Source organism: Aotus nancymaae, unplaced genomic scaffold (genome assembly GCF_030222135.1).
Source record: "Aotus nancymaae isolate 86718 unplaced genomic scaffold, 86718_ANA_hifiasm-v0.15.2.pri h1tg000059l, whole genome shotgun sequence".
In the NCBI taxonomy this organism is placed as follows: domain Eukaryota; kingdom Metazoa; phylum Chordata; class Mammalia; order Primates; family Aotidae; genus Aotus; species Aotus nancymaae.
The window spans coordinates 7,772,953-7,793,841 of record NW_026988473.1 but is presented as its reverse complement, the minus strand read 5'-3'; the positions used below and the strand labels follow the sequence as shown (position 1 = coordinate 7,793,841).

At 50.0% G+C, this 20,889-nt stretch overlaps 2 protein-coding genes across 6 annotated transcripts; one reads left to right on the top strand and one right to left on the bottom strand.

The window, feature by feature from the left end:
• Positions 1-198: 198 nt before the first annotated feature.
• BSCL2 (BSCL2 lipid droplet biogenesis associated, seipin) lies at positions 199-18,999 on the bottom strand. Of its 5 annotated transcripts, none has more exons than XM_064364801.1 (12): positions 18,831-18,999; positions 15,960-16,176; positions 14,126-14,442; positions 11,275-11,356; positions 4,511-4,654; positions 2,299-2,433; positions 2,019-2,111; positions 1,186-1,332; positions 991-1,057; positions 709-795; positions 535-615; positions 199-444 (listed from the first exon to the last, which is right to left on the bottom strand). In XM_064364801.1, the coding sequence occupies exons 2-12, from the start codon at positions 16,044-16,046 to the stop codon at positions 290-292; spliced, it is 1,395 nt and encodes a 464-aa protein (XP_064220871.1). In that variant the 5' UTR covers positions 16,047-16,176; positions 18,831-18,999; the 3' UTR covers positions 199-289. The 5 variants fall into 5 exon arrangements, with proteins under 5 accessions (XP_064220871.1, XP_064220872.1, XP_064220873.1 ...); XM_064364802.1 differs by lacking the exon at positions 18,831-18,999 and adding an exon at positions 18,000-18,301; XM_064364803.1 differs by lacking the exon at positions 18,831-18,999 and having other exon boundaries at positions 709-789; positions 15,960-16,595.
• On the top strand, positions 16,501-18,054 carry GNG3 (G protein subunit gamma 3). The gene is made up of 3 exons (XM_012454442.3): positions 16,501-16,783; positions 17,161-17,260; positions 17,534-18,054. Exons 2-3 carry the CDS (start codon positions 17,162-17,164, stop codon positions 17,660-17,662), a joined length of 228 nt encoding a protein of 75 aa, XP_012309865.2. The 5' UTR covers positions 16,501-16,783; position 17,161; the 3' UTR covers positions 17,663-18,054.
• Positions 19,000-20,889: the final 1,890 nt, after the last annotated feature.

The window sequence follows — 20,889 nt, the reverse complement described above, 5'->3', positions numbered from 1 at the left end:
ACTGCTAGGGGCCAGGATAGCTTCTCCCTCCTTGGACTTCCTAGGCTTATGAATGGAAACATCTGTGCTTAAAATAGCCCAGGTCTGGAGGCCTTCCCCATGAGTAGCCCTTGACAAGACGTCCTCCAATGGCAGACAGAGATGCCTGGGGGACACAGCGTTTTCAAATGGCCCCGAATCCATTTCAGGGTCAAGGAAGAAGCTGACACAAAATAGTTTATTGAAGGAAAAATGAGGGGAGAGGGGTCAGGTGGGAAAGTGCTGGAATGTGAGGAGTCTGTCCTTTTCTTTAGGAACTAGAGCAGGTGGGGCGTTGGCGGAGAGCACCCCCAGAGGGTTCAGAGCTGCCCAGAGTCTCTGGGGCAGGGGCAGGGGCAGGAGCAGGAGCAGGAGCAGGCAGGTTGGCCTCAGTCAGCAGAGCTGCATCTTCCCAGGAGCCTGAACCTAGGCCAGGAAAGGGAAAAACAAAATCCCAAATGGGGTATTAGATTAACCGGGGGTCCCACCCAGGTCCCGCTGCAGGATGCCCCTCACCATCACTGGCCTCAGGCTCTAGCTCCTCTTCTCCACTCAGGGGCTGCTGATCTGGTTTCTCCTCCTCAGACAGCTGACCCTCTGCAGCCAAAAGGGGAACGCAGGGGTCAGACCCGGACACTGAAGGAAAGAGCCAAGGAGTGAGAAAGGAGAGAGGGTGGCACTGTGCCATACCTGTCCCTGAGGGATCTTCATGGCTCTCACCATCTTCCGTAACATCTGATTGCGGAGTTGACTCCTCCTGGCCTTCAGGCCCTGTGCCTCCAAAGTGGGAGAGGACAGGTTAGGATAGGGTGGCTGTGCCCGCATGGCAGTGCCAACCTCACCTCCCTTGCCTTTGACCCTTGTCTCAGTCTGTGATACCCTAAGCCTCATACTGGATGAAGCAGGGACTCCCTCTGACCCAGCCCAGCTCAACCCAGCCCAGTTCAACGGCTCCCCAGCCAACACCTTTACCTGGCTGATGAGCAGAGATCCTTTGTTGGACTTCCTTCCGGGAACCATCTCTTCTTCGGATGTTAACCTGTGGAGGAAAAACTACTGAGCCGCTGGGACTAACTCCCCTCACCAACAATCAGGGTCCTCATGCCCTAACCCCTACACACCCCTGACCACCCACAAAGATCATCAAGGGGAGATGCCCTTTTCGACCTGCAAAGAGAAGCGGTGTCGGGGCCAGATGCCCCCCCACACCCACTGCATGTAGCTGAAGAGCACGATGACGCTGAGGAAGGTGAAGTTGCTGGCGACACCTATGAAGGCGCAGGTCATCGGGAAGTTGTACAGCAAGTATCTGAGGTAGGAAGTAGGGACAGGAGGGGAGTCGCAGTTACCAGAGACCAGCCTTCTCATTTCCCAGAAATAATTTCTAGGGCAATTCAAGTGAGTTTGGTTACGGCCAGCTCTGCCGCCCCTGCCTCCCACCCACACGGTTCCCAGAACGTGTTGTATCAGGTTCTGACAAAGGTCAAGGACCCTGGGAAGTCTCCTGTGGCGGGGCCATAGGCCACAGCCTCAATGTTGGCTGTCTCTCAAGAGTTACCCCAACTCTTGCTCGGCCAGCAGTTCAAGACAGTAGCTCTTAACTCTGTCTGCCCATCAGCACTCCTCGGGGTGCTTTAAAAAATTCTGCTCACTTGGGTGGAGCCCTCAGCCCTGGATGTCTGGGTGGATGGCAGGGTGGAGGGAAGATGGACAGGGCTGAGGAAGGGTGGGGAGGGCGGGGGCAAAAAACAAATTAAAAATTCCGATGCCTAGACATGACCCTGACAAATTCTGGTTCAGTTAGTCTAGGAGGTGCCCAAGGGTGTTTTTAAATAGTTCTCCAGGGAGCTGATAGGCTAATGGGCAGCCAGCATTGAGAACCTCTGGCCTTTGTGAAACCCGACTCTGTAAACCCATTACCTCTGCTTGGGACCCTCTCGGTGGAAGGTCAGCCCCCGTGAGAGATGCCCAAGGTCCACTCCAGTGGCCTCTCACCTGAGCCCAGTGAAGTGCGCGTGGATGCGGAGGTAAGCTCCGTATAGCTGGATCCGCTTGCTGTGGATCTCAATAATCGCTCCGGTGGTCGGCACATACTGCAAGGGGATGGGATGAAGGCGGCGTCAGGCCAGGGCCCTGCCGCTGGCAATCTTACCCACCCCATCTGAGGCCTGCTTCCAGCCTCTCAGGTGTGGTGCCTCCTGACTGAGCCTGGGGGTTCCCAGGGAGAATCCTGGGCTAGTGGGGAGGGGCTGTCTCCTAGTCATCGTTCACCTCACTCACCGAGTTCTCTCTATAGTCCGCATAGAGCTCCACCTCCAGCATCTGCTTCTGCTCTGCAAAGCCAAACAGCAGGAGGCTAGAGAAGACCAGCGTGTCCAGCATCTGGAGCAGGTCTGAGCGGTAATGCAGCATCACCTGCCGGGGGTGGGAAAAGGAGAGGCTGGGGACAGGTGCGTGAGGTCCCCATGACCCTACCTACCCCTCAACCACCCCAGAGCAGTCTCCAAAGGCTGCTTCTTGCTCAGGTCCCCAGCTCCCTCACCTTCACTTCCTACCCTCAGTCTTCACCCAACCATTCCAATTGCTTGAGTACCTTTCTCCATACCCAACCACACTCTATTCTAAAGCAAAGGCTCCTCCTTCCAAGACACCTTCCTAGATTAAGCCCAGCGCTGTCTCTGATCTGCCTTTCCCACCAAGTAGTTCTGTAATCCAGTAAGGGATCTAAGTTCCAGTGTACCATCTGAAGCATCCCCCTCAATGTAGACATGAGGAATTTGCTTCATGATGAGGTTCTGTTGCGAATTCATGTAAGAATGGAGTCTTAACATTTATGAGGCTGGGCAAGGTGGCTCACACCTGTCATTACAGCATTTGGGGAGGCTGACATGGTTGGATCATTTGAGGTCAAAAGTTCAAGACCATCCTGGCTAACATGGTGAAACCCTACCTCTACTAAAAATCCAAAAATTAGCTGGGTGTGGTGGTGGGCGCCTGTGGTCCCAGCTACTCAGTAGGCTGAGGCAGGAGAATCTCTTAAACCCAGGAAGTGGAGGTTGCAGTGAGTTAAAATGGCGCCACTGCACTCCAGCTTGGGCGACAGAGCGAGATCTCTGTCTTAAAAACAAAAAAACATTAAACACCCACTATGTGCTAATAGGAATTTTACATGTCCCCAATGAATCCAAACTAGTCTTGCTATGAGGCAGTTACTATTATACCCATTTTATAATATCTTATGCCCAAGAAGTTAAGTCAGGTGACCCACAGCTAGCTTGTTTCTGAATGAGGACACAAGCCCATGTCTGTCTGGCTCTAAAGCCTGTTTTTGAGAGCAGCTCTACTCTTCACACTTCACCTCAAAGCTGGGCATGCTCATGAGATGGCTGGGATGTTTGGCAAATGTTTCTGATTTGGTAAGCGGAGACCTCTTTTTTTTTTTTTTTTTGAGATGGAGTCTTCTTCTGTCACCTAGGCTGGAGTGCAGTGGCACAATCTCGGCTCACTGAAACCACTAACTCACAGGTTCAAGTGATTCTCCTGCCTCAGCCTCCGGAGTAGCTGGGATCACAGGCATGTGCCACCATGCCCAGCTAATTTTTGTAGTTTTAGTAGAGACAGGGTTTTGCCATGTTGGCCAGGATGGTCTCGATCTCCTGACCTCATGATCCGCCTGCCTCGGCCTCCCAAAGTGCTGGGATTACAGGCGTGAGCCACCATGCCCGGCCTGATTCCTTTCTTTATCGTGATGTGTCTGTGACCTCAGAGCCAAGGGTGTTTTCTCCTGAATCCCACCCAGCTTTTTTTTTTTTTTTTTTTTTTTTTTTATGAGACAGTCTTGCTCTGTTGCCCAGGGTGGAGAACATATGTTGCCCACTGGAGAACAGTGGCTCGATCTTGGCTCATTGCAGACTCAATCTCCCAGGCTCAAGCAATTCTCCCACCTCAGCCTCTACAGTAGCTGGGACTCCAGGCCTGTGCCACCATGCCCGGCTAATTAAAAGAATTTCTTAGGCTGGGCGTGGTGGCTTACACCTGTAATCCCAGCACTTTGGGAGGCCGAGGTGGGTGGATCACAAAGTCAAGAGATTGAGATCATCCTGGTCAACACGGTGAAACCCCGTCTCTACTAAAAATACAAAAAATTAGTATTATATTACGGTGGTGCGTGCCTGTAATCCCAGCTACTCAGGAGGCTGAGGCAGGAGAATTGCCTGAACCCAGGAGGCGGAGGTTGCGGTGAGCCGAGATCGTGCCATTGCACTCCAGCCTGGGTAACAAGTGCGAAACTCCGTCTCAAAAAAAAAAAAGAATTTCTTTTCTAGAAATGGGATTCACCATGTTTCCCAGGCTGGTCCTGCATTCCTAGTCTCAAGTGATCTGCCTGCCTTGGCCTCCCAGACTGCTGGGATTATAGGCATGAGCCACCACACCCAGACCCCTACCCATTCTGATCCTGCCCCTTCCTCCACACCTTCTCACAAACACTTACCGAACGCGAAGAGGTGGAGATGATTCGGCCACCTCTGGTGTAGCAGGAAATGGTGACCAAGAACATGCCCAAATCTTGATTCACAGGGGACTCTGGCAGCTCAAGCTCTAAGGTAACACGATACGGCTGTCCGTACATCAGCACCTGCCCAAGGTAGCCCCCATTTATTTAAAAGAAAAATTTTGTTGAAAATGTATCATCCCTATTCCACCTCCCTCCCAGCCCCTCAACATCCCTATATACTCTGCCAAAAACCTCTTGGGTAGCCTAACGGGCCTTTCAATCTCTCATCTCAAGAAGGTGCTGCCCCCTTCTGGTGGCTGGAGCCTCCCACGTCCAGGTCTTCCGTACCCTGTTGGCTCTCCTGAATTAGACTGGCTACCCCATTCCCAGCAAGGCTGTGTCATATTTCTTTTCCAAAAGTGAACCATCACATTGCCAACTGGGCCATCTGTGACTGTGGCCTATGTGCCGGTGAGGCTGTCCCCAAGGCCCAACCTGCCCTCTCTTACATTATTAATTAATCAAGCGCTGACTGCTCAGTCTCCCCAGCCAGCTCTGGCATAGCCATCCTCGCTCATCTTTATGCCATTCTAGGTCCCTTACCTTAGCTCTGTTGGTAGCACCCCAAGGCTCATAGTGGGAAGGCTTCTTCACAGGGACTACCCTCAAGAGGTTAAAGATTTGCTACCAAACAAACATGCCCTAGTTTTTCCTTCCTTTGAGAGAGTTTTTCCTATTTCTATATATTTTTTTTCTTTTTTGAGACAGAGTTTCGCTCTGTCACCCAGGTTCGAGGGCAATGGCTTGATCTCAGCTCACTGCAATCTCCCCATCCTGGGTTCAAGCAATTCTCCTGCTTCAGCTTCCCGAGTAGCTGAGATTACAGGCGCCCACTACCATGCCCGGCTAATTTTTATATATTTAGTAGAGACAGGGCTTCACCATGTTGACCAGGCTGGTCTTGAGCTCCGGACCTCAAGTGATCCACCCGCCTTGGCATCCCAAAGTGCTGGGATTACAGGGATGAGCCACTGCACCCGGCCCCTGTTTCTGTATTCTTCTAACCACTTTATTGATTCTTATCTAGCAACAGGGCCCTCACACCATAGTATATAAAAATCACAGGGGTGAGAGTAAAACCTTTGTTTTTAATCAAAGAGGGAATGGGTTAAAAAAAAAAAAAAAAGTTGGCCGGGCGCAGTGGCTCATGCCTATAATCCCAGCACTTTGGGAGGCCAAGGCAGGTGGATCATGAGGTCAAGAGATTGAGACCATCCTGGTCAATATGATGAAACTCCGTCTCTACTAAAAATACAAAAATTAGCCAGGCATGGTGGTAGGTGCCTGTAATCCCAGCTACTAGGGAGGCTAAGGCAGAAGAATCAATTGAACCTGGCTCACTGACTAAAATCTCTGCCTTCCGGTTTCAAGGACCTGTAGTCCTAGCTACTCAAGAGGCTGAGACAGGAGAATCCCTTGAACCCAGGAGGCTTAGGTTGCAGTGAGCAGAGATCGTGCCATTGCACTCCAGCCTGGGCAACAGAGCAAGACTCTGTCTCAAAAAACAAAAAAAGAACTATCTGTTGAAGAAAATGGATTCAGTGAGGTTCCTACCCCCTGTAGAGGGCAGATGATTAAGCCAGTTGCTTCATAAACTCTTTTTTTTTTTTTTTTTTTTGAAGACAAGGTCTTAATCTGTCACGCAGTGTGGGGTTCGCTCTCATGTGAGGCCCCTCGGAATTGGGCCTCGCCATATGGTGAGCTTGAGCCCGGACACAGTTTCTCGTTGGAGGCAGTCGAGATCGGGGAAAGTTAAACTGAGATCAAAGGATATCTAAAAGCAACTTTGCTAGACGATAAGGTGATACCTATGTGGTCTGAGAAGACATTGTGTTTATTTTCTGTTTCTGCTTTTTATGACTTTGTCTACCCATTTGCTGGGTCCTGTGCTTGTTCTTGTGACTGCTGTTTGCACAGTTAACAGGCTTACTGCCTCTCTGGTGCCCTGCATAGATAGTTAACTTTTTAACTTTAGCCTTCACTGCTGTTTGCACAGTTAACAGGCTTACTGCCTCTCTGGTGCCTTGCATAGATAGTTAACTTTTCAACTTTAGCTTTCCCCAACCTGATAATAAGACCTGTCTGGATGACTTGATTGTATCGGATTATGTACCTGATTTTACTATTGTGTTATCTGCTGCCTAAGCTTGTATCCCAGGACTTTCTGTTCCCTTTGATGTATGAGATATTGGTGTCTGTTCCTGCAAACGAAGTAGGACAAAGATATATATACTAACTGTGTGCAAAAATAAATTTGTCACTTAAGCAAAAGCTTACTTGACCCTCCGGACCTCTCTATGCTTTCTCTCTTTTCTTCCAGCGCACTCCCCTATTCAGGTTGGAACCCTCTTGCTGGCCAAGAGTCCCCGGCAGACGTGCCGGCCGACCGGGAGCCCAGAACGCAGGCTGGAGTGCAGTGGCACGATCATGGCTCACTGTGCCTGGAACTTCTGGGCTCAATCTGTCCTCCTGCCTCATGCTACAAGTTCTTGGGACTACAGAGGGTATGGGCACATGCAACCACACCCAACTAAATTTCTTTTTTTGGGGGAATACACAGGGATCTTGCTTTGTTGCTCAGCCTATTAATTCTTCCCCCTGGCCACTCTCTCAGTCTATTAATTCTTTTTTTGTTTTTTGAGACAGGGTCTCGCTCTGTCACCCAGGCTGGAGTGCAGTGGTGTGATCACAGCTCACCGCAACCTCTGCCTCCTGGGTTCAAGCAATTCTCCTGCCTCAGCCTCCCAAGTAGCTGGGACTGCAGGCGCGTGCCACCATGCCCAGCTAGTTTTTGTGTTTTTAGTAGAGATGGGGTTTCACCATGTTGGCCAGGATGGTCTCAATCTCTTTTTTTTTTTTTTTTTTGAGACGAAGTTTCGCTCGTTACCCAGGCTGGAGTGCAATGGCGCGATCTCGGCTCACCGCAACCTCCGTCTCCTGGGTTCAGGCAATTCTCCTGCCTCAGCCTCCCAAGTAGCTGGGACTACAGGCGTGCGCCACCATGCCCAGCTAATTTTTTTTGTATTTTTAGTAGAGACAGGGTTTCACCATGTTAACCAGGATAGTCTCGATCTCTTGACCTCGTGATCCACCAGCCTCGGCCTCCTAAAGTGCTGGGATTACAGGCGTGAGCAACTGCACCCAGCCATATTTTTTTTAAGACGGAGTCTCACTTTGTTGCTCAGGCTAGAGTGCATCGGTGCGATCTCAGTTCACTGCAACCTCCACCTCCTGGGTTCAAGTAATTCTCCTGTCTCAGCCTCCCAAGTAGCTGGAACTACAGGTGCACACAACCACGTCCAGCTAATTTTTGTATGTTTAGTAGAGACAGGGTTTCACCATATTGGTCAGGCTGGTCTCAAACTCCTGACCTAAGGTGATCCAACCACTTTGGCCTCCCAAAACACTGGGATTATAGCCGTGAGAAACCGCACCTGGCCAGAATCTGCATCTTATAGTTTACTACTTAAATGCATGCAAACACATGCAATGTATAGTTTTCTACCAATCCTCTGAGCTGATTGACAGCAGTGACCACATCTACTTCTAGCAAGGCGTTACACATAGTGGACAGATTGATTCATTAATTCATTTAAAAATATTCATTGTCAACAAACAAAATGTTCAACCTCTTCTAATTTTCAGGGACATGGGCTGGATCTGCTCTCATCCTCCTTTTTTTCCCTCCCTTCCTCATGTGACAACCTCACAGCTGATCGTTTCAGGCTCCCTCCCTTGGCTCCCTGCATCCCCATCATGATCTCTGCAATGGGCCATACAACTGTATGCACCATTCCAGGTACTGTGGCTTTTCTTCTCATTTCTTCTCAATAAAGTCATTTATTATTAGTATTTTTTTTTTTTTTTTTTTTTTTTTTGAGATGGAGTTTCGCTCTTGTTACCCAGACTGGAGTGCAATGGTGCGATCTCGCCTCACTGCAACCTCCGTCTCCTGGGTTCAAGCGATTCTCTTGCCTCAGCCTCCTGAGCAGCTGGGATTACAGGCACGTGCCACCATGCCCAGCTAATTTTTGTATTTTTAGTAGGATGGGGTTTCACTATGTTGGTCAGGCTGGTCTCGAACTCCTGATCTCGTGATCTGCCTGCAATAGCCTACCAAACTGCTGAGATCACAGGCATGAGCCACTGCACCTAGCCAAGTCATTTATTATTTTTTTAACCATAGAAGCAAACTGAATAAATGTCTTTATAGAATATTCTAAGCCAGCTGTGGTGGCTCATAACTGTAATTCCAGCAGTTTAGAAGGCCCAGGTGGGAGGATTGCCTGAATCCAGGAGTTTGAGACCAGCCTGGGCAACAAAGCAAGACCCTATCTTTCTCTTTTTGAGATGGGAGTCTTGCTCTGTCGCCCAGGATGGAGTGCAGTGGAGCAATCTCAGCTCATTGCAACCTCCACCTCCCGGGTTCAAGCAATTCTCGTGCCTCAGCCTCCCAAGCAGCTGAGACAATAGGTGTGCACCACCACACCTGGCTAATTTTTGTATTTTTAATAGAGACAGGGTTTGACCCTGTTGGCCAGGCTGGTCTCGAACTCCTGACCTTAGGTGATCCACCTGCCTCCTCAGCCTCCCAAAATGCTGAGATTATAGGCATGAGCCATCACCCCTGGCTATAATCCTAACACTTTGGGAGGCTGAGTCGGGAGGACCACTTGAGCCCAGTGGTTTAAGACCAGCCCAGGCAACATAGCGAGACCTTGACTCTACCAAAAAAAAAAAAAAAATCAGCTGGGCATGGTGGCACATACCTATATTCCCAGTGCTTGGGAGGCTGAGGCACGAGAATTGCTTGAGCCTGGGAGGTCAAGGCTGCAGTGAGCCATGATCCCATCACTGTATTTCAGGCTGGGCAACAAAGTCCAGCCAAGGGCAAGATCCTGTCTCAAAAAGTAAAATAAAATAAAACAGGTTTGTATCTGAGTCACAGCACCAAAAATAAATAAATAAATAAAATAAAATAAAACAAAAACAGAACCCCAGACTCTATACCCCTCCCTTCAGAGGTGTAACATTCCATTGTTAGATCAGTTTCCTCCCAAGTATCATTTTTGAAAAATAACTTCATGCCAGGAACAGTGCCTCACACCTGTAATCCCAGCACTTTGGGAGGCCAAGGTGGGCAGATCACCTGAGGTCAGAAATTTGAGACCAGCCTGACCAACATGGTGAAACCCTGCCTCTACTAAAAATACAAAAATTAGCCGGGCATGGTGGCAGGCACCTGGCTGAGGTGGGAGAATCCCCAGGAGGCGGAGCTCGCAGTAAGCCGAGATTGCGCCACTGTACTCCAGCCTGAGCGACAGAGTGTGACTCTGTCTCAAAAAAAAAAAGAAAAATAACTTCAAATGATTTTTAAATTCTTAGCAAGTTTCACCACTGACTACTTTTAATTATGTTGCCGACTGACAACTCAAAACACTTCAGTAATCAGACAATCAGAAAAAACGTTGATCTTCCAAGGTCTTTTTTATTTTAAGTGTTCATGCATCCTATCCTTTATCAGAGCCTCCTCTAGCTTGCCTACTATAGACAGCCCAGTCACCATGTGCATTTCTCAGGTTTCCCAGGTTTGTTGAAGTCACACTGGCATCTGGCCAGTTCTCTGGCACAGTACCCTTTGTAATGACAGGTTACACATATTTATCAATAGTTTCATCATTTTACATAAATGCTTTCAAAATTCTTGGGTGGATGCCATCTTATTCCAATGTAATAGCTGATTTGTTCATTTAGGTCTAAAACATTGCTTACTTCATGTAACAGATATGACCTACCTGAAAGAGATCATACCTCACCTGATACAGACAGTCCTCAATTTACTATAGGGTTACATCCTGATAAACCCATCTAAGTTGAAACTATCATAACCCAAAAATGCATTTAATACACAAAACCTAAAGAACATCATAGCTTACTTAGCCTAGCCTACCTTAAACATGCTCAGAACACTTATGTTACCCTAACTATAGTTGGGTAAAATTATCTAACACAAGGCCCATTTTATAATAAAGTAGTGAATATCTCATGTGATTTATTGAGTACTGTACTGAAAGTGAAAAACAGGCCGGGCACAGTGACTCACACTGTAATCCCAGCACTCTGGGAGGCTGAGGCGGATGGATCACGAGGTCAGGAGTTCAAGACCATCTTGGCCAACATGGTGAAACTCTATCTCTACTAAAAATATAATCAGCTGGGCATGGTGGTGCGCACCTGTAGTCCCAGCTACTTCGGAGGCTGAGGCAAGAGAATTGCTTGAACTCAGGCAGAGGTTGCAGTGAGCTGAGATCGCACAACTGCACTCCAGCCTGGCAACAGAGCAAGACTCCGTCTCAAAAAAAAAAAAAAAAAAAGTGAAAAACAGAATGGTAGTATAGGTACCTAAAGTATAGTATCTACTGAATGTGTGTCATTTTTGCACCACTGTAAAGCTGAAAATTGTTAAGTTGAATTATCATAAGTCAGGGACTATCTGTTGAGAAAAAACATTTCTAACATCTGATGCAGAAAGCTCAATCAATATATACAATTCATTTTAATTTATCATCAACCCTCTTTTCCTTCAGAACCTTCCTCTTAGTCTCTTATTCCTCACTTCCTGCTCTCCAGGCCTTTCTCAAGTTTTCCTATTTCAAGTCATCAAATCTCTAATGAAACCTCTTTCTAGTTCCCATACTCACCCGATCACGACCACTCTTAATTAGCGAGACATTGGCAACAGGGAAGGAGCAGAGTGAGGTGCTGGAGGAATCACAGTCAGTCCTAAATGAGAATGGAGCATACTCTGCTAAGTTAGTCTTACTAGTCTGTCCATACACCTTCTCGGCCCCACAGGGCTCCCTCCAGCCCTCCTCCCTTCTCTCAGAACAGGCACCCTTCTGTTACAAAGATGGAGAACAAATGTGGCCAGGAGACTCAAGATACCAGAATGATTATGTCAGTCACTTCCTGCGATTTCAATGTATGTCCTTTCATTAGAGCAGATGTTCTTAGATGGGAATCTACAGATACTTAGCTAAGTAGTTTCACACTTTAGTGTTTCTAAAGACTTATTTAAGGAGCTTGAAGAAAATGTAAATTCCAGGGCCAGGCATGGTGGCTCATGCCTGTAATCCTAGCACTTTGGGAAGCTGAGGTGGGCGGATCACCTGAGGTCAGGAGTTCAAGACCAGCATGGCCAACATGGAGAAACCCCATCTCTACGAAAAATACAAAATTAGCCAGGCGTGGTGGCACATGCCTGCAATCCTAGCTACTCAGGAGGCTGAGGCAGGAGAACTGCTTGAACCCAGGAGGCGGAGGTTGCAGTGAGCTGAGATCATGCCATTGTACTCCAGCCTGGGCAACAAGAGCGAAACTCCAACTCAAAACAAACAAAAAATGTAAATTCCGGCTAGGTGCGGTGGCTCACACCTGTAATCCCAGCACTTTGGGAGGCCGAGACGGGTGGATCATGAGATCAGGAGTTCAAGACCAGCCTGACCAACATGGCGAAACCCCATCTCTACTAAAAATACTTAGCTGGGTGTGGTGGCGCATGCCTGTAGTCCCAGCTACCCAGGAGGCTGAGGCAGGAGAATCACTGGAACCCAGGAGATGGAGGCTGCTGTGAGCCAAGATCATGCTATTGCACTCCAGCCACCTGGGTAACAGAGCGAGACTCCCTCTCAAAAAAAAAAGGTAAATTCCAGGGTCCCACCCCAAGAGATTCTGATTTGGTAGCTCTGGTCTGGGTCCTAATTTCAGAAAACGTCTCCAATAGGATCCATAGATGGTCATTAAGAGGCTAATAAACTCTTTCAATTGTAGGCAAATTTGCATGTAGGGGTTTGGGTGGGGCATATGCCTGGGCATGTATGTATGTTTTTATGGCAGGAAGGGCTGTAAGATCCATCTCCTAAGAGTTTAAGAAGCTCTACTTTAGAAACTATAGCTCTGGACCAGGAACTTAAGGGAAAAAAATGACTTTAAATCATTGCTTATAACGCCCTTTCCTGCATCTATTGATAGGTCTTACAACCACTGTTTTTTTTTTTTTTTTTTTTTTTTTTTTGAGACGGAGTTTCGCTCTTGTTACCCAGGCTGGAGTGCAATGGCGCGATCTCGGCTCACCGCACCCTCTGCCTCCTGGGTTCAGGCAATTCTCCTGCCTCAGCCTCCTGAGTAGCTGGGATTACAGGCACGCACCACCATGCCCAGCTAATTTTTTTTTTGTATTAGTAGAGGCAGGGTTTCACCGTGTTGACCAGGATGGTCTTGATCTCTTGACCTCGTGATCCACCCGCCTCGGCCTCCCAAAGTGCTGGGATTACAGGCTTGAGCCACCGCGCCCGGCCACAACCACTGTTAAGAAGAGAGTTCTGCTGTGAATCCAAGAAAAAAAGAAGAGAGAACTAGGCTGGGGGCATGGTGGCTCACGCCTGTAATCCCAGAACTTTGGGAGGCCAAGGCGGGCAAATCACAAGGTCAGGAATCCGAGACCAGCCTGGGTAACATAGTGAAACCCCCATCTCTACTAAAAATACAAAAATAATTAGCCAGGCATGGTGGCGGGCACCTATAATCCCAGTTACTTGGGAGGCTGAGGCAGAATTGCTTGAACCTGGAAGTCAGAGGTTGCAGTGAGCCAAGACTGCGCCACTACACTCCAGCCCAGGCAACAGTGTGAGACTCTTGTCTCAAAAAAAAAAAGAAAGAAAGAAAAAGAGAGAACTTAGTGGCAGGGCATGGTGGCTCACACCTGTAACCCCAGCAGTTTGGGAAGTCGAGGTGGGTGGATCACCTGTGTTCAGGAATTCGAGACGAGCCTGGCAAACATGGTGAAACCCCATCTCTACTAAAAATACAAAAATTAGCCAGGAATGGTGGCACATGCTTGTAATCCCAGCTAACTGGGAGGCTGAGGCATGAGAATCACCTGAACCCAGGAGGCGGAGGTTGCTCCAGCCTGGGCGATGGAGCAAGACTCCATCTCAGGAAAAAAAAAAAAAGAGAGAGAATTTGGCACTTGGCAGAGTTTGTGAAATGGGAGGGAACTGAGGGGCCAGTCAAGACATAGGACCCTCTGGGAGGCAACTTTATGCACCTGCTCATCTGTGTTTCCATAATCTCTATTGTGCAGCAGACTTTCAGGGGGTGGGAGGCAGTAATGTAAAAGGCAAACGGCTGCTTTCCTGATATTTCTTCTACTGAAAGCCAGGCTGGTTCTGAACTAAGGGATTGAGTTGGCTCAAAATTCTACATTGGCCCTGAGAGGGGGGTGATCCAACCAAAATAGAATTGATCTTCATAATGATAGAAGTGGATTTTTTCCCCTTTTTCTTGTATTTTTAACCGGAATACAGTAACCAGAGGCAGAATTAGAACCCTATCCCTGGCAGCCCAAATCCAGCTTTGGGCTGTGAAAGCCCCGTAAGCACACCTGGCTCCAGTTTCCTCATCTGTAAATAAGGGGATTGAACTGAATGAGTTCTAAGGGCCCTACAGCAATTCCCAAAGGACTCCTCTATTTTGATAGAAGGCCCCTCTCACCTGTAGTAGAAATGCACAGGGCTGAGGTGGCTGACCGTCGGCATGTAAGAATAGTAGAAGGAGCCATAGAGAAAGACAGACACCCAGAGCAAGAGGAGGATGGTGCAGAAGATCACCCCAAACTGCAGAAGCAGCCTGCGGGCACGGCCTGCCAAGACTTCGCCCACCTCCTGGGCCCACAGTAAGGCAGGTACTGGAGGGTCGTTGACCATGGCCGGGAGAGCAGGGTGTCTGGCCCCAGGGTCAGGCCTTGCGTTCCTAACTGCTCTGCCACCCGGACGACAACCCTGGCCATGGGATGAGGCAGCTGGCGGTTCCTGGAAAGAGAGAAGGGAGAAAAGAGTGACTCCTTTCCCCAGGGAGGTGGGGACACAAAAGCCTACTGGAGTGGTTTTGAGGAATGAGAGATAGCAGGATAGCAAAGTTATTGTTTCATATATATGGCCTTTCTCCAAATGATTGTGCTACTCAGCCAATTATCCCTTCCCTTTCCTCCGCTGTGCTCCCTTCGCCCCCAGTGCTAGAGCTCCTCAGTGAAACTCCTTCTCCAGCCACCTGATTCTGGGACAAACCACCTTGATATTCATTCACAGCTATATAACAAAGAACGAGCACCTTACAATTCTTACAAAGCGCTTTACACACACGGTGATACTGAATCCACACTGCTAGGCAGCTGCACGAGAATGTGCGACTTGCCTAAGGTCGCACGGCCAGACCCGAAGCCAGTAGCCTGAGAGTTGCCACAACTGCTTCCCGAGTTTCTCCTCTCCGCCTCGAGCTGAGCTCGCTCCCAGATAAGGCTGCGCCCCAAGCCAGACGGAGCGCCCAGCAGCGAACCGCCGCTGCCCGCCAGCCCCCTCTGGCTCTGGGGTGGGTAAGGCGCCCAGAGACCCTATCTTAATCGTGCAACCATGGAAACCAGCCCGCCGGCTGCCGCAGGGCGGCCGACTCACCAGCCTCGCGCGCTGCCAAGGCAACCAAGAGAGGGGACTTCCGGCTCCCAGGGAAGTCCCGCCCGTCTCCGCCCGTCTCCGCCCGTCTCCGCCCGTCTCCGCCGGCCGCTTTTGTAGCCCTTGGAGGTGGGGCTTCGGCCCAGGGCGGGTCCAGCGCGGCAGGGCGGAGCCTTTCCGGGCTGCGCTGCTCATGTCTCCTGGCGCTCGCCACTGGCCCTCTCTGCGACAGGTTTCCCTCCGGTTACCGTGACCAAAGGGGAAAGACGCCTGCTTCCCCGCAGACCCCAAAGTATGCCCCAGGACATGCGCTGACTGCAGCATCCGCTTGGCCCTCCCTCGAATCGCAATCACGGTCCTCCGTGCACACCTTCACCACCGACCATTTCACCCCTGAAGAGGGCAAGTGAGGCGGGCATCCAGCTGGCGCTTTTTATCGCCCACAGCCCCTAGGACCTGTAGGCATCTAAAGTGGGGGCATTCACCTAGAGCATGTTGCAGTCTGCGGCAACCTGGGCCTCTTGCGTTGCGCAGGCAGATTAGTCCCCTGTTCCCAGCGTGGTAGCATTTCAGCTCTGCGTTTTGTGGACTTCTCTGACCCTAACTGGACGCAGTCTCTCTCAGAGTCACCCCCGCCCCCCAGCACATTATCTAGACTAGCTCTTGGCAGGTGGTATCTTCTAATTTGTAGACGTCTAATCACCCCAGATAAAGCCCTTCAGATGGCAAGGCCAGTGTTGTGTACATCTTTGCACACTGCTGCAGGCGTGGGAGATAATCTATTCAAAATGAATGAAATTCTTCAAACCAATCCCTCCACTCCACGCCAGCCCATCTATTTCCAGTATATTTCTGCTGAGTGTCCCCACAAGGCCCCCTACCTCCTCTTTGTCCGGTCCTTTGATCTGGTCTCCGCACGCCTCTTTTTCCCCAGCTTCCTCCGTTTGGTCTACCTTTTCTGTAGACATCTTCCTGACGATGAGCCTCTGCTGCTTCTGGATCTTCCACTGAGTCACTTGTGGCTACAACAAAGTGGCGATCCAGACGCCGATACCTGTGGCGCATCACATTTTCCTGGATATGGAAAATGGAGGGTCCCTGGGAAAGAAACGAAGATTCAGGTGCTAAGTGCTGTGTCAGGGTAGAGGAGGGAGGAAGAGAGGAGGGGGGCGACTGCCCAGCTGATGTCAGATTTTCAAATGAGCAGGGTCCCCCGCAGCCAGTACAGACTCCACTGCAGGGGCTGTCATAGGCCCAGACCACCCCATTTGAGAGGGGTAGTCAGCCTTGGCCTCAGCTCTATTGGGGAGGGCTCTAGCCCAGACTAAGGATGCCTGCAATGGGGGGAGGGGCAGGCAATGAACCAGCAACAGTGGGGGTGTGCGCAGGGGATGCAGGCAGCTAGGCTCCCCCACTGGCCAGGCAGTTGGTATGCTCCAGCATCTGAGCAGCTCCTTCTAGCATCCTTCATCCTTCAGGTACCAGCCATCCAGGCAGTGTTTGAGCTGCAGAAACTGAGACCAGCCCTTGACGGACCTCTGGCCTCACCCTCCCCAGTGGCCTCCTTCTCTATAAGTCACTGCGTCTGCATCAGATTCTTTCAGCTGCAACTCCCTACAGGGTGGGGCACCCATCTCAGGCAGAAGGTTTTGGTGCCCTCCATTGACCCTACACCCAGGGCTGCTACTGCCGCTCGTGGCTTCAGGTGAGTAGGGAATGGCCTGTTTTTCTCCTGTTGGGCTCATTGGGGCAGATAGGGGTGATGTACCCTCCTTATCAAGGTGGTTGAGGTCTTCAGAGCTGGAACACACATGGCCTGAAGGGCTGAAAAGCCTTACATCATTTGTGTAAGGCTTAATGATCTATGGTCCAGGCCATGAGTCTGGGGAACACCTCATCCCACCCTATTTTTTTCATGAGGAATACAGGGATGAGGCAGTCCACTGGAGGAGGAGGAGAAGGAGGGAAAAGGGAAACAAAATATTGGGGCACGACCACAGCCTTGTAAAGGTTGGTATGGAGTGAGTGTGGAGAAGGGCCTCCAGGTGAGACTGTGCTTTGAGATGTCCCTCTTTTTTCCAGAATGAAAGGTGAGACTCCAGTGAACAGCACTATGAGTATTGGGCAAGCACGCAAGATGGTGGAACAGCTTAAGATTGAAGCCAGCTTGTGCCGGATAAAGGTGGGTGGGACCCTGGCTGGCTCCCATTAGTTGGCCAGGCCGTGCTGTGCTGCAGGTTCCCAAAGCTCAGATGGCTTCTTTCCTTCACTCCCTGGGGTCAGGGGAGGAGTCTGAGGCTCTGCAAGGAGAGCTGTCCCAGGCCTCTATGGGGGATGAGGGAAAAGACAGTCGTAAGGAGCCCTGAAGAGGGCAAAAGAGAACTCATTTGGGGAGGGAGGCTGCAGTCCCCTTCAGAGGTCCTGGCTAACAATACCCACCCTGGCTGTGTCCCAGGTGTCCAAGGCAGCAGCAGACCTGATGACTTACTGTGATGCCCACGCCTGTGAGGATCCCCTCATCACCCCTGTGCCCACTTCAGAGAACCCCTTCCGGGAGAAGAAGTTCTTCTGTGCTCTCCTCTGAGCTGCCCTGTCCCTTCTCACAGCTCCTCACTTTTCCCTCTCCTGGGCCCTTCTTAGGTCTGTAATTGTCGTGAGCCCCTGAGGCTCCCTGCATCCCATCCTTAACCCTTGCCTGACCATGCGAGGTTATCTGAAGCACAAGGCCCGCCCTCACCTATCTGTTGACCCCATTTCCTCCGCCTCGTGGCCGACCCCAAGGACCCCAGAGACATGAAGCACCCTTTGCTCCACCCACAGCAGGGCCCCGTCAGACTCTGCCTGCAACCTGCCTGCTTCCCTTGGTGACCCGCTCAGACAGTGGAGAGAGGGATTGGCCAGGTGCTTGCTGTCTGTCTCACCTGGAGCTACTGGGAGGTTAAAGCCATTTGAAGAATAAAGTCATCCAGAGCCTCAGAGGACAGCTCCTGTGTTAGCATTCTTGGGGGGAGAGGATCAACAAGCAACAGATCTGCCATAACCCAGGGAAAAGGGCCAATCAAAGCAGGCTAGACATTGTCAAGGATCGGAGATCGGCGGAGTCAGGGGATGGCGGGTGAGAGAGGGTCCCCAGTGGAGAAATTAAGTACAACAGACACTCAAGAGGCTGCGGAGAGCAAACACACACACAAACGTGGAATGAAGCCAAGTGAAAAGGTAAACAGAACGAAGAGGGTGGATTTAGGGGAGGATTCGGGAGTGCAGTGGCACAGCAGAGGAACTCTTAGGAGGACGGGGCGGAGCTTGGTTTCAGTTAACCGCGACCGAAGCCGGTTTTATACCTAAGATGGCTGCGCCCACAGCCGCTCCCCTTCCAAGATGGCTGTGCCAACATGGCGGCCCCCACCTCACGCAGTTTACCGTACAGGGCTTCTCTTAAAATGGCGGCTCCCAGGCAGCCGGCGTTCTTAATATGGTCCCTTCCGCGCTCTTCTGGTCTCAAAATGGCTGCCCCTACCCTCACCAAGTCGGGGCCCACGCCCTGAAACCCCGAAATCTGGATTTCGATGTCCTCCCGATTGAGCCGAAGGCACACGGGCGGCCATAACGAGGAATAACGGAACAAGGGGAACTCAGGAAGCACAGCGTGGCCGATGCTGGTCGCATGAATCTTGGCGAGGGAATCTAGGTTTCTACATTTTTGCCAGGGAGAGGTCCCCTTTGGAACGGAAATATTAGCTGCAGGAGGTTACCGCCCAATGCCGTCTGTCTTGGTGCAGCGCTCCTCAGTTGCTTCCTGGTCTTCCTAGGAGTTGGATAACCCCAAGTTACTCAGTTTGGGTTTCCTAGTAGAACTGGGGCTTGTTTTTGCTTTCATTTCCCCCTCAGGCTGATTCAGCCACATCAGCCAGAAAGCAGTGTCTCCACCCTAATGTGCCTGGCAGGAGTCCAGCATGCTGTCTGGACAGGGACCAAACTTAAGGCTTAACATATTACGAACATCTCCAGGATTCACACATGGCGGAGGTTTACGAACACCAGAATGCCTCCTAGAATCTTTTCCTTCCAAGGGTGCACAAAGCGGAGATGGGGCCCAGGGCCAACAATCCGTCAGTATATGTGCTCCTCATAAAGTCAAGATCCCCTAAACTCAGGGACGTATCCTTCCCAGGAAAAGCCTAGGCTGGCTCCTGTTCTGTGCCTGGATATACTTTGGGGAGGGAGGCTGCTTTGAAATAGTAGGGATAGCTCATTACCCCCAGCTTCCAGGTACTTTTGTATAGAGAGGAAATCAAAGAAAGGGTGTTTCATCAGCAAGTGAAACACCTCCTAAGGATATCTTCATGAACTCCAGGAATACCCAATGAACTTGGGACAGGTGTCCCAAGCAGCTTTTTACTGTTGATGGAACTTCTGAGCTCTAAGAAGTCCTGGAGATCTTCTAATTAATTCCCTTATCTTAGAGATGAAGAAACAGGAAAAGTAACCTTTTGCCCTCCTGGAGTTGGACCTATCCCCATTCTGTTAAGGAAGAGCCTCTGTTCTTTCTTGGTTAAAATTCCAGGAAGGATCAATCAGGTCCGTTTTAATCCCTGTATCCTTACAATGGCACATATCAGGCACCCAAATACCCAATAAATGAAGGACTGTACTGTACATGCTCAAACAGCAAATGGGGCATAGCAGGAACCAAGCACCTTTGCTGCCTTGTCCCACTGCAACACAGTGTTGGGCAAATTCCAGGAAAGTAAGTTAAATTTTCCAGTAACAGCTCAGACATGGTAAAAAACAAACAAGAACAGAGTGCTTAGTAACTAACCTTGATTTTTAAAAATGCCTCCACTTGGCCTGGTGCGGTGGCCCATGCCTGTAATCCCAGCACTTTGGAGGCTGAGGCAGGCATCACCTGAGATCAGGAGTTTGAGACCATCCTGGTGAACCCATCTCTACTAATAATAAACAAATTAGCCGGGTGTGGTGGCGGGCACCTGTAATCCTAGCTACTTGGGAGGCTGAGGCAGGAGAATCACTTGAAGCTGGGAGGTGGAGACTGCAGTGAACCAAGATCAAATCACTGCACTCCAGCCTGGGTGACAGAACAAGACTTCATCCCTGCCCCCGCAAACAAAAGCCTCTGTTCAGTTTTTCTGCACACTCTGCAGCCCTAGTTGGGAAAATGGAGCATAAGTGGTAGAGACCAGGCATGAGCTATAACTATTTTAAAAATGACTAATTAACTCTTAACATCAACTTTAAATGTCCTAGAGAATAGGTGGCTACCAAAATCAAGGGTGGCCTTCAGGGTACAAAGCTGTAAACCTGGGTATCTGAGGCTGTGTCACATAGAGAGGGTAGGAATTAGAGTAGTATCTACATCCATACTACTAACCCTTCAGAACACTGGATGTCATAAGCCTGTGGTATCTCAGCTTTAAGACCCTGACCATTTATTAGAAACTGCCCTTAGGATTAGTTCATTGTTAATAATGTAATGTTGGCTGGGCACGGTGGCTCATGCCTGTAATCCCAGCACTTTGGGAGGCTGAGGTGGGCGGACCATGTCAGGAGTTCGAGATCAGCCCGGCCAATAAGGTGAAACCCTGTCTCTACTAAAAAAAAAAAACAACAACAAAATTAGCCAGGCGTGGTGGCGTGCACCTGTAGTCTCAGCTACTCAGGAGGCTGAGACAGAAGAATTGCTTGAACCCAGGAGGCGGAGGTTGCGGTGAGCTGAGATCCTGCCACTGCACTACAGCCTGGGCAACAGAGCGAGATGTTGTAAATTTAAGTTACCTTCTCATTCTCCAAATT